Source organism: Lissotriton helveticus, chromosome 2_1 (genome assembly GCF_964261635.1).
Source record: "Lissotriton helveticus chromosome 2_1, aLisHel1.1, whole genome shotgun sequence".
NCBI classification, from domain to species: Eukaryota; Metazoa; Chordata; class Amphibia; order Caudata; family Salamandridae; genus Lissotriton; species Lissotriton helveticus.
Genome location: NC_136059.1, coordinates 2028268576 through 2028281797, shown reverse-complemented (window position 1 = coordinate 2028281797; position 13222 = coordinate 2028268576). Strand labels below are relative to the sequence as shown.

General features: G+C 42.7%; 1 protein-coding gene across 1 annotated transcript in view; it reads right to left on the bottom strand.

Moving 5' to 3' along the window:
• Positions 1 to 13222, bottom strand: part of RXFP1 (relaxin family peptide receptor 1) — a 1193379-nt gene that overhangs the window by 195883 nt on the left and 984274 nt on the right. The window contains exon 10 of the mRNA XM_078677666.1: positions 10589 to 10660. Coding sequence (XP_078533792.1) covers positions 10589 to 10660 — 72 coding nt within the window. The remainder of the gene's footprint in view (positions 1 to 10588; positions 10661 to 13222) is intronic.

The following is a 13222-nucleotide window of genomic DNA, read 5'->3' as shown; positions in this document are numbered from 1 at the left end:
AAATGTAACCCTGATAAGACCGAGATTGTGATCTTTGGTGCATCTGCTCCTGACCTATGGAGATCTTTCTGGCTGAAGGATGCTTCCCTCCCGTGTCCTCAACAGAGCACAATAAAGAACTTAGGCATTAAATTCGATAGTGCCATCTCCTTCCAACCACGGATCCAGGTGACCAGTGCCTTTTGTAGGCCGCTGGTAGGCTTCTGCTTCAGGCAGCTAAGGATGCTGAAAATATTTCTGCTCTTTAGTCAGACTGTTGTGAAAGAACTGTAATCCAATCATTGATAACTTCTAAACTAGATTACGGGGACGCTCTCTACCTAGGTCTCCCGGAGTACCTCCTTGGCAGACTTCAGGTGATACAGAACTTAGAAGCCAGATGCTTCTCATTGTTCCCCTGAGAATACACATGTCCTCTCATCTGAAGGCCCTCCATTGGCTTTCCATAAAAAAGGATCTTGTTCAAATCCATGGTCTTGTTACACAAAGCTCTGCACGGCTCAGTGGCCGGCTATCTGAGGGAAATGATTCATGACTACATTCCTCCCAGAACCCTACGGGACATATTATCAAGAAACTGAGTTACAATTATCGCCGCTTTAGCGGCAGGAAACTGCCGCTAAAGCGGCGATAATGAGCTTGATAATATGCCCTTGTGAATTCCTATAGAAGCCCATGTTCTGGTGTGAACATGGACTTCTATAGAAATCTCTACGGCATATTATCAAGACCAATGTTGCTGCTTTAGCTGCAGTTTCCTGCCACTAAAGCGGCAATATTTTAACTCAGTTTCTTGATAATATGCCCCTCCTTTGAAACATCTGGCTAGAGTTCCTAAAATCTGTCATATCAGAACAGGCGGTAGATCCTTCGCCTATCTTGGTCCGGTTACATGGAACAAACTCCCTTTGGAGCTAAGTACTACTTTTGATCTCCCTACTTTCAAGAAAAAATTAAAGATATGTCTATTTCAACAATCTTCATAGGCCAAACTCTGTGGGTGCAATTCTGTCTGTGTGCAGTATAAAACTCATTAACATAACATAACACAGCACGCAGGGCTGATCCCCCTTGTTCTCCTTCCAACAGGTCGGTGGTCTTTGGAGGTTGTATTTGAGAAGATCAGGAGCAAAGCATCAAATAAAAAATAATCACAATCTCTACCTTAAGTTCAATCAATAATGAGAGTACATTAATGTTTTTAAAGGTTTTATTGTTCCAAGGTTAGTAAATCATATTTGTTTCAAAATCATAAGTTAAATATTCGTATTAGTTTCCGCAATTAATCAGTTATAGAAATTGATAAAAAAAGTGGTTAATTCAAAATTCTAATAAAATGCATTAAGCTGTTCCATAAAGGAAGAATCCCTATACTAAGAATGGGGCTGTAAAGGTGTCAGAAGGAACCCATAAAGAGTTCAAGTTCGAAAGAGCGTGAGATCAAGCATAATGCTCAAAATTATTAAAAAAGTCAATAATCGATCAAAGCAGAAATTCCCATAAAGAGAAGTTCAAAAATTCAGTAGAGTTTCAAAACAATAAGGAATGAGAGAGGGTAAATGTGCAGTATTCTCTAGGTAACAGCGTTTTCCTACTCTAGAACATGTACTATTATAAACAGTTGAGAATGATGTAGTGTTTCACGTTGCATCTTTTCCTCTTCTCGTCCAATCATCCTTCGAGGCTCTCCTGGGAAAAGAATTACTCCTTTTTTCCTCACGCAAATACAATGGTCCACAGACAGTAATCTCTAAGTGTGCAACTTTGTTGTTTCTCTAAACAACACATGAGGCCTTTTCTATTCAAGACCTCTTTCCCACAAATGAGCCTACATCTCTAACCTTCTAATAAAGCAAATTGTATGTTAGATAACAATAGGCTGTGTAGAAAGCGAAACATCTGCAGTAACAAGAGAAAAATATTAGCACAACATCATCCCTTGGAAGTAAAACAAGTATGTTAAAAGAGGTCAAATTCAGTTTATGTGCTGCATTTTGTGTGTGATTGTTCTTCATAATTCTTGTAAAGATAAATCCTAAGCAAGTATTTCAAACCTTCTTTGTGTAAGTAGGAACATTTTGCAAAGTTATGTGAAACATTTATTTAATGAAAAACATGATCATTGAAAGGTCAAGAATTAAACATTTTATGAGTGCTTCAGCACATCTTGTTAAACTAATTGTTAAGCAATGCTGCTTTAAACATTTTGAGGCATAAGACGAGTAAGTATGACTACATACTGTAATTTACACTTTTTAAATGCATTTTAGGTTCTTTTAAATTTGTACGCTAATGTTGCACATGTATTTTAACTATAATATTTTGCATTGTTCTAAAAATGTCCCTTCAAAGTCTACTTAAGTGGATGGCATAACAAGTGCTGCAGGTCCACTAGTAGCATTTAATTTACAGTAGTAATGCTTAACTAGGGACTTATTAGGAAATTAAATATGCCAATTGGGGATAAGCTTATGTTACAATGTTTTAAGAGTGAGTACACGCACTTTAGCGTTATTTAGCAGTGGTAGATTATACAGAGTCCTAAGGTCAACAAAAACGAGATCAGAAAAATATGGAGGAGTAAGTCAAACTGTTTGGGGAAGACTGCCCTAAGGCTGATAGGTCTAACACAAGGCATAACTATGACAAGCACACTGTATACAGCCTAACCCCAGTAGTGTGTGAGGGAATGAAAACTCTCTTGATTTTAGCAAGTCTGCCTCTAGCTAAGGTGAGTAAGGCAGAGGAAGGTAATTATCCATAAGCACTCAATCCTTGGACCTTTATTTGTAGCCATGACTAGTGGGTGCTATGAAGCCTTAGCTGAAGAATCTATTCTGGATAAAGAAGGTGGGTATAGGAATATATAGGGACCTTTCAGGACACCCATGTCAATCAGCTCAATCATTCAGTCACTCTGTTTGTTCTTCATTTTCCACTAAAGAATGTTGCAGAAGTGATTGGATCAACCAAAATTACTCCATCAACAGTAAGAGGTCGCCCTACACTATGCCTTACTGATGTGGTGTTGGTAGGAGGCTCTCTCTCTCTCTCTGCATCCCATTCCTGTCCTTCGTGGACTCCTCTGATCAGAATCTTCCAGTCAGTTCTGACTCTATTCCAGCAGGACCTGGTCTGAAGGATTTAGGGGCTGAGTGTTCACTTTGTCGGGTTTCACAGCACCCCTGCGGTGGGGAAACAGATATTCTGGCACACTCAAAGTTTTTCCTGCTGGGCTCCTCATGTAAATTAAGCGCAGTGATTTGTGGCACAAGGAGTTACATTGTTATTGCATTTATTTTTTTAATGCTTATATAACCAAACTCTATGATCATGTTTTTTGTGCTAATGATTGCAAACATCAGAATTAATGAGGAATGAAGGCTTGTCACAATCACCTTCAATACACCTGTCATTAGTGTTATTCTTCACTGATAGCGCCAAGACACCTCAGGGTGTTCGTGCACTTTAGAAGTCATAATAACATAACATAACATAACCTTGTGGAAACTGTTTTTATTTTAAATAGTGAGTGTAAGATGTAGGGTGACTGTTTCTCATGGTGAAACAACAAAGACTGTCCCAACTCCACACTTCTGCCTCTTTCCATTGCATTGCCTCAATTTCTGTCTGAGGAGAATACATAAGATTTCTCATTAGAACATGCCCTTACAGAAGGCCCCTGCGAGGAGTCATGTACACACCACTCATAACTGTGCATTTTAATTTTCATAGGAGGGCAGTCCTGCCGGCACCAGAATCCCTTCTGAGAAATTATGTGCCAACCTGGTTGGCTGGAAATATGAACTTTGGAGATGCACTTGCGCTCTGGGCTGCTCCCCAACTCCTGAGGTAGAGGTATTGTGATCATCTGTGTTCTCTTTGTTCAATCAACAACACAGTACTTGTAATGTTAATTATCCTGAAAAATATATTGTGTGTACCTTATGTGACAAGTGTTTACTTCATTGCTTTGTGTTCCCTTGTTATTTATTCCATTTCCGTAATTTTGATCATTTGGGTACTCTTTTATTGTACACACGTTCATATATTTTTACGTTTTATTAAAATATTAAACTCAGTGGGCTCATTCCCACCCTCGTTGGAAGTGTGATTGCTATGTTTTACCTCAACTCTAACTTTACAACAGTTCCTTTGAGAAGCAGAATCTTGTGTTTGACTGCTTCACAAAGCTACCCAGTGATTGGACAACCAACCTTTCATCACAAACTGAGCATCAAATGCCTGGGTAGTCAATCAATCAATCAACATTATTAAAGCGTGGCAAATCACCCAGTGAGGGTCTCGAGGGGCTGTAGTAAGAAATATCCGTAATCTCACCTGTGATGTTGTTATACTGTCGGTGCAAATGCAAGTATCCTGGAAAAACAGTAGTTGACAAATAGGGACAAAAGGGGGACATAGTGTGTGACTGGCATATGGGGCTCATCAGAGGTGCCTTATGACACTCAAAGGAGTTATAGCAATGACTGTGACAGTGATCATTAACATATAGGTGTCCAATGGGAAAAATTGTACATGTAGGTGGTATAACTGGCATGCATCATGTCATTTCCTGGGGTAGGAGGGGGAGCTTGGGTAGCTGGTTGCAGTGATTGACAGACGAGGGAAAAATAAATAACATATTTTACCAAAATCCGTTTATGAAAACATGTATTTTAGGACATGACAAACTGATGCTTACAGATGAAATTAGTATATTCATCAGATATGACAATCAAAAGATGTTCCATTATCACCCAACTCTAAATTCAGGCCTTAATCATCGGCATTCCATACGACCTACATTCTTATCTAAGCACTCTTCTTTTGAAATTCTAGAGCACTCATTTTATATGAAGTGGATTGCGAATAATTTTTATTTTTGTATGACTCATGTCAATGCTAGTTTTTATTTTATTTTATTTTGCTCGCTGGGGCGTTGGAGAGGGCATACTTCTTGGGCTGGACAGACTGCCTTTCACAAGTGCAATGGCAAACTCGGGTTCTCTAGACGATATTTACCTTTCTTTGGTTTTGTTCCATTGAAGGTACTTATTGTGCATCCAGTGTTTAATTAATTTATGCATTTTTATATAGCGCGAACTTTACCCGAAGGTGTCGGAGCCCTTTACAATAGAAACAGTTACGTTACACGAGGTCTTCGGAGTACATTAATTACATAAAAGATACAAACAGAAACTCTAAATTCACATAAGAATGGTAGTAAGTACATACATCTACTACAGATACTAGTGGTTAGAGTTACATATATACAAGTTGCAAATCACTCAAGGTTACATTTTAAGAAAAGTTGAATCGATTAGGCATGGACAAATATAAAATACATATTTAGACAACATTATCTTCTCGCCTTTGCTGGGGTTCTTGCTTTCAGCCCGGCCTTCAGGGTGTTGTTGCACTCACAGGCGGTAATCTTGGGCTGAAGGCATCCCCGAGCTGGTAATGGCCAGATGCCCTCCAGCATTCAAAGGGGGGAGCAAGCCAGGCTGTACTTAAGGTGCCCCAGGCGGGACAACCTTCCTGATTGTCCCTCGGCATTGCACCAGGCATTCGTTGAGCATCGCAGGCTGAGGGAATTTGAATCGCAGAGGTGCGCAGCGACGGTCTCCTCATCTCCAATATGACCACCTTGCTTTATACTGTTAAGTCGACCGGGGCACTCCTCTATTCACTGGACGCTCATAGCAGTGGAGTTAAAGTAACGGGAGCCAGTCCAAGCCATGAGGTGAGTTGTGGGACAGCTTTAATGCGAGGGGTCAGCGGGCTCACCACCGGCAGCACTGTCGGACCCCCCTCTTTTGCGGTAGTCCACACGTTGTTCACCGCTCACCTGCCACTAACGCAGTGGGGACTGACCGAGGGAGTCTTCGGGCATTCGATAGCCAGAGGGTTTCGGGCTCCATATAGGAAAGGCTGCCGCCTCTTTCTTCCCATGCCACTCGGTGCTGGTGCAGCGGGGACCGGTCGAGTAGCATTGGCCACGGGGTAGTCGGGAGCGAGGAAGAAGCGGGACACCTCTCAACCAGTCCCCTCAAGAATGAAAGCAGGGTTTACCTGGTCGCTGAAGCTCCTGGGTCCCAGGCGTCACCCGCCTGTAACGGATCATGGGGTGCTCTGCAGCGTTGGTGCCCTGGGTTGCTGTCAGTGGGCAGGGGGGGCACACTCCTGGGATTTACGCCATATGTCGATCCCTAGCTCCCAGACTGGAGTGCCTAACAGTCGGCCATCTGGACCGGCGCTAGGCATGGGCAGTATGGGCAGCTGCCCAGGGCCTCGCGCTCAGGTGAGAGGCAGGGGGTCCCCGCAGGGGGCCCCCTCTTCACTGTGAAATTAAACACTTACACAGATTGCCCCCCTGCTCCACCAGGGTCCCCTCCCCACACAATTACAATACACATCAGAGATGTCTGGTGTCGACCGCGTGGTGGCATTCCTGGGGGTGCAGGGGTGGGTGGGAGGGACAAACAGAGTGGGGAAGTCAAAGTGGCAGGGCCAGCAATTAAGGCTCAGAGTGTCAGGGGCGAGGCAACACCTCTCTTAACTATCGGCCATTCCCTGTATGCATTTTGTTGCTAGGTGACAGAAGGCAGCTGGACACAGGTAAGGAGCAGTGGGTGAGGGGAGGAGGGAGCAGCCAGATCAACTGGTGCTGGGGCAGTGTTTTAAGAAAGGCCTTGTTACTGCTTCGAAGGCCCAGGGGAGGGGGCCCCCTTTCCCTGGGCCTTAAGAACTAGAGCAAGCTGCAATGCCCATGTGTGGGAGCCCCTTTCCCTGGGCCTCTAAGCACTATAGAAAGCTGCAAGGTCCAGGTGTGGGGCCCCCTTTCCCTGGGCCTCTATTCACTACAGAAATCTGCAAGGTCAGGGTGTGGGGCCCCCTTCCCAGGACCTTGTAGCCACTACTCCCTCTTTCTTTTCCTTTCCTTTATTTGTTCCCCTGTGAAATGAATCAAAAAAGAAAAACTTTTTTGCTGGAAAGGTCATCTTTTTTGTGACATTTTTCACTTCCAAAGTGCAGCCTTGGGAAAGAGGGAAATAAAAAATTTAAAATGTAAAAAATTACTAAAGCAAGACAGAGTTGGTCGAAAAGGGGGCAGATTGATTTTATTCACACCCAAAACACATTAGTGCCACTACACAGAGTTTACCAGTGAAGCGCTACTTTTGTTTTCTTGTCTTTCTCTAAACAGCATTGTTTTCCCCGGGTGGGGAATTGCACAATTTCTGGATGTACTGCAATACCTGCTTGATAGGCGGACTGGAAAATAAAGTGCATACCGCTGCTCTGTATTCACTAATGTGGTCTTTTTAAACCATATTGCTTTCGTTTTGTAAGGATATATTCAATGGGCATTGAAGCAGGTCCGTTCCGGCCCTGTAGTCATGCCTTAACTTTTCAAGCAAAAGCACTCATTTATTTCTGAATAAGTGCAAAAGCGTTAAGGTAACCATGTTGTTCCTGCTTACATTTCACATGCTTTAATTAATCTTATATTCCTTATGAGTGTTTGCTTTTTCCAGAATGTTGTCACTTTTTTTTTTAGGCAGCACATTGCTCTTGTCTAGTGCGTAATTTGAAATGAGTCGCCTCTAGGTGTTTGTAGCGGGGCACAATTGGGTTGTAGTTGAAGGCAGTGCGAGTTTCTGTCAGTGGGGTAGTATGGTGTTCAGTGGGGAGAGGATGTGGCACTATGGTCAGAGCTGCCGAATTTGGAACTGGGGAACCGGGTTCAGCCTTCATGACCAGTCCACCAGACCAATCTCCCTGAGGGAGCATATTTCCATGCTAGACCTTCGAAGGACCCGCACGAACTTAGAAGCCCTGGTGTCTTAGCACCAGCAGGTGAACCCTAGCAGTGGCAAGTGTGGGTTAACCTTGAAGGCCTGTCCACCACAATCCCTATTGAAGCCCACCGCAAGTCTTTTTGGCAGGCCTACGAAGCAGCACACCCTAGAGCAACAGTGACTCTGTCATTGAGGTCACAGGACCCTTGGGCAGGGAGGCTCTAGGGCGGTGCAAACGGTGAGATCGTATTGATCACTGACTTTGGGTCATGTTTGCGAGTATATTCTGTTTCTAAAAGCACTTGCTGCCTCCTTCCTGGCCTCCAGGAATTTTCGGCGACAATAAAAATGTCATGAAACTCCGGTGATCAATGTTCTTCCTAGAGAGAGATGGAGGTTTGTCAAGTGGAAGTTTTGACTCGTGGAAAGGTAGCGCAGAGGGTTAATGTGCTCGCTGCAAAGAACATGTACCATGCAGATCACAAAGTGCACATAATGTAATAGGTCAGTGGGTTACTACTTTGGTCAGAGTGATCCTATTGGTACTTGCAGTTTTTGAGTCAGAATCCGAACATAGAACAATGAGCTATTAACTGTCATCTAAGAGCTACATGCCAACTGCAAGGTATAATTTACATCATTATGGTTTTTTCCCCAGTCTTTGATTAACATAATGTTGCGAAAAGGGTTCACTTGAACAGAAATCAATTCTGGTTATTAAATAGAACCCCCAACCATGGTATTATGTTCTAAATTCAGAGTTTGTGTTTCTCCAGATCAATCACTATTAAACTATACTGCCTACTAGTATGATTGTCATGTGACTCCTAGTCCTTTGTCTTATGTAAAATTACCTATTGTGATTTACACACGTATTATTGATTATCTCTGTGTAATGTGTGATATAAAGTTCTCTGACACTCTAAACTGGTATCAGTGGTGCTGTTTATCAAATTAAATGCATCTGAGAGAGAGTGTAGTTATGGAGACTTGATGGGCACTGTTAAAGGGTGGTAGTGAGGGAATCCGTGGCAGAGCAAGTCATTGGGGGCACCAACATTGTCACACAGGGCTCCACCAATGCTAATTCTGACCACATCTACTTCCTACAGTTCTAACACCAAATCAAAAACGTTGATTTGACAACCCCTTGAATCTGTAGCATACCTTCAAGTCAATGTATGATTTAGCAGTGGTCTCGGTTGTTCTAAGTCTTTTTTTGTTTATGTACAATCTTTATTTGTTTGCAATGGTGTCTTGCAATTTTGCACTATATGTGTTGTGTTTTTGCACTAAACATATTTCTGGTAAGTAAAGAGCACACACACAAAAAAGATTGTCCTACGTCTCTTAGCATGGGAGTGTGGGATTCTGGTGAGAGGACTTACGTTAAAACAAATTACGTAATGTCAACCTAAGGTAGCACAATAATGGCACAGAAAGATAAGGGAGCCTTTTGAAATGTACAATTATATCCATGGTGTGAGAGGTTTTCTCTTGTGTCATTTTATATTTTGAATCATCCCGCCCCTCATTACCTCAACAGGATCTCCCCCCTTTATGAGGCAGAACTGGAAATTGAATCATGCACTCATCTGGAACCAATCCGTTAACGAGGAGTAAATAATATACATCTTTGTGAGACCGGCACCTAGCTTTTCCATCTAATGAGACGAATGTAATCCATTTAACAGTTTTAAAATATATGGACTTATTTCATTTGTATATTTATCTTTTTGTCCATGTTACTGATATCCACGTTAGGTCTCTTCAGGGATGCCAAATAAGATCAATAGTCCTGCGAAGTCACTTTCTATGATGTCACTTCTTGTGATGTTAACAAGGGCGGCTCCTTCGCTAGGGCGGAGGAGCGACGCCCCACTACTTTCTCGCTAAAGCAGAAACACAAAATGCTAAAACGACCATTTTATGTTTGTGCTTCTAGCACTGCGAGAAAGCAGAAGTGTTTCGTTGGGGGTGGGCGGGTCTGTTTTAGGGCAGGGGAGGATTGCCTTGCCAACTGCTAAGGGCGCTGACTGTTCGACCAAACCATTCTTGCGCACTCTGGCCTTTCTCTATGTAGGCTGAAATGCAGCATACATGGGGAAAATGGCCTCCCCATAGGCGCCTGGCTGGTCGTCGTCCTGATCAATCACAACGCTGCCATTGCAGAATTATGATTGGCTTAGGGGAGGGGAGGGGAGGGGAGGGAGGCTGCCTGCTTCCTGTTCCCCCCCCCCTTCCGAACTCCCGCGAGACCCTCCACCCGTGAGTCATGCCGGTTGCAACTGGAAGATACATGCAAATTAGAGGGGCCTCACATCTTCTCTTTCGCCCAGGGCCCCAGGAGTTCTAGGACCGGCCCTGGTCAATTCAGTACTAATACCATGAAGAAATGCCTGTAGCAGCTCAAAGGCCTGTGAGGCCTGCCTGGGCCTGATATATAGCTAATTATAATTAGCATGTGATTGGCATTCTGTTCTAAAATCCAAAAAGAAAGGAAAAAGAAGAGCCAGGTACATGTTGATGGTGTGGTTAACAGTGGGGAGGCCCTCGCAAGTTCTGAAAGCCCCTCAGTAACAAAATTGACTTGTTTCACCCCTTGCAGTGTCTTTATCAAGGAAACCTTTATGTGGTTCATTAAGCCGTAAACGTAATGGCATGTCGATTTCAATGCATATGACTTGTGCCTTGATTCACATACTTATCAACATTAATGGATCTATGCTAAAATAAATTGACAACAAGGTTCTTCAAACAAGACAGAATTATATACTTACAGCACGGTTAAAGTAGTGCAGGATGTAAATGTGTCATTTTTTAACGTGTGGATTTGGTTACCTTCAAAATCCCTGAAAGAAAAAACAAAATTCGTTCTACATACAGCGGAATTCAAATTCTAAAACTCCTTTGTATGTACGGCATTCAAATGTCAACACACCATCATATGTTATTGAGTTCAACATGTTCTTGATCGAAAAGGCACAAACTTTTGTTTGGAAAACATTAAAACGTTTTGGGCGCGATATAGTTTTCTGTGTTCCTGGATGTTCATTGAATGAAAATATGTTTTGAGTTTTAAAAGAAACTCTCTAAAACAAGTTAATGAGCAATAATTTGTTAACATAATTAAAGTACATTTCCGTTGAATTGTGCGTACAGGTGAGTGGGAAGCGCATTGAACATATTTTTAGTTTGAAGATTCTTCAGTGAATTGTAATTCTTCAGTGAATTTGTGAAGTTTCGCTAATATCAATATATTGTTGAAAGGTGTCCAAGTGGCATTTGGGCTTTGTTAAGACTTGGCCTGGTTATCAGGTGGATGATTGGTCCATCGGGGTTTTAGCAGCCAGGGTCCGTCACAGGAAGATGGGCTTCACAAGAAAAATTCAGACGAGATATGTTTGGGACTTCTGGACAGGTTTCTGCATATAATTTACTTTTTAGTCGGCAATATATTCCTGCCTGTATTAAAAATTTATACAGCATATTAAGAATCCCATTCTCTCATTTTGTAGGCTCACGTCCTGTTTTGTGCTTGATACCAATTTTCAGTATATGCAAATGAAAACATATTTTGAGATGCAGAGCAAAATGTAAAAAGTTAAATGTGCTCATGCCCTTTGCTAAGAAACCCGTTCTACTGCGGATAGTGTCTGGGGATCTTTTTTATCTGCATTTCTGTATTTGCTGTGCTCTATTATACCGTGAGAAATGGGATTTTTTTATTGGAAGCTGGAAAACCTTCTCAAGCAAGAACTACAATCTTTGTCAGGGGAACCACAAAAGTCACTAACTCAACTTGTGCTTAACCCTCTATTAGAATTGCACAAAAACAGCCAGGCTTAACTTAGAGGCAAAGTATAAGGTATTTATGCAGCACACAAACAGCAATAAAGTGAAAAACACAACACACTAAGAATCATACACTTCTTTAGAAAAATTGAGTAACATTTAAGAAATTGTTTCACCCCTGCCAAAAATCCACTCTGTAGATCTGGAGATATTTAATTTCAAAGATTTAGTTAAATATAGCCCCCAAAAGCACACAGAAATACTCAAGGTTATCTAGTCATGCTAGACCAGGGGAAAGTTACAAGTTAAGGCTGACTGCTATGGAGCACCGGGTGAATACAGGGACCAGCTGAAATGTTACCGTCTGAATGTTTGTTGAGAAGAGTCCAGTTCATGGGAAAGTCGAACTCAAGAAGCAGGGAGAGCATTGCAGATGTGGCATGAAGAGCAGGCCAGGTGTCCCAGACGGTTGTTGCTGTAGCGTGAATATCCTTTCTGTTATCAAAGACATTCATTGCTGGAGCTTCGAGTTGGTGATCATTGCAGGTTGTCGATGCTGTAGCACTAAGTGCAGATCTCACATTGCTGGTCATTGCTGGTGGTCGCTGTAGTCTGTAGAGTCGGGTTCACCGGAGCTTTGTGATGGTGTCCATCGCAGACTGCAAAGTTTTAGAAGTCACGAAGAGCCCAGATCTTTAGGATTTCTTCTATTCTTCCAAGGAGGAGCTCAACTGATGCCAGCCAAGGATCCAGAATCTGGGAGGCACCTCTTGGGGATCAGGAATTCACTCCAGCAGAGGCCGGATGCAGGTCCAACCGCAGGTCCAGTTCAGCAGGTCAGCTAGGCAATTGTAGTTAGGCCTCTATAGTTTGTTGTATTCCTGTAGCTCAGAACAGGTCACCAGTCAACCTTGGAGTCACTCTGCCTGGTATGCCTGGGATGAAGGGAGCAGGCCCAGACTTCCTTCTCAGACAGCAAGGCAGAACTCCAGACCTCCAACCGCAGGGCAGTCCTCCGGCACCAGAGCAGTCCTTTTTCTGTAGCATCCACAGGTCAAGGCAAGAGAATCCTACTTTTAGACCTGATGCCAGTTTTGAAGTAGAAGAAACATCTAGAGTACCCCTCACCCCACACAGATGGTTATGGAATTTCTTTTATCTCTGTCTAGGTTCCACATGGTCTGGGGTCACTAAAGGCTAGTGTGAAGTCCTTTGAGTGAGTGCTGAGGGAGCTCATTTGAAATTTAAGTAGTGGTACTGGTGGAGAGGAATACACAAAGGCTGTCTGCCAGCGACACCTAGTGATATGACAGAGGATATATGCTGAAGGCAACAAATAGTTAGGACTATGAAATGCCAACTTTTCAAAAGCGGCATTTTTATAATTGTGACTTAAAATCCGATTAGGCCAGTGACGAGGATTTTAAATTACAATTCTTTACACACCAAACATGATATCTCTACCTGTTCCTAAACAAATGTTATCACTTTTTAAATGTTACCATACAGGACAGGTAGGCCTCACAGCAGTGATACATGAATTTGGGAGTTTTTCCTTTCCTGGATATGTAAATCTTGGGAAGTACATGTCCACCTTTTTAAATACAATGCACCCTGCG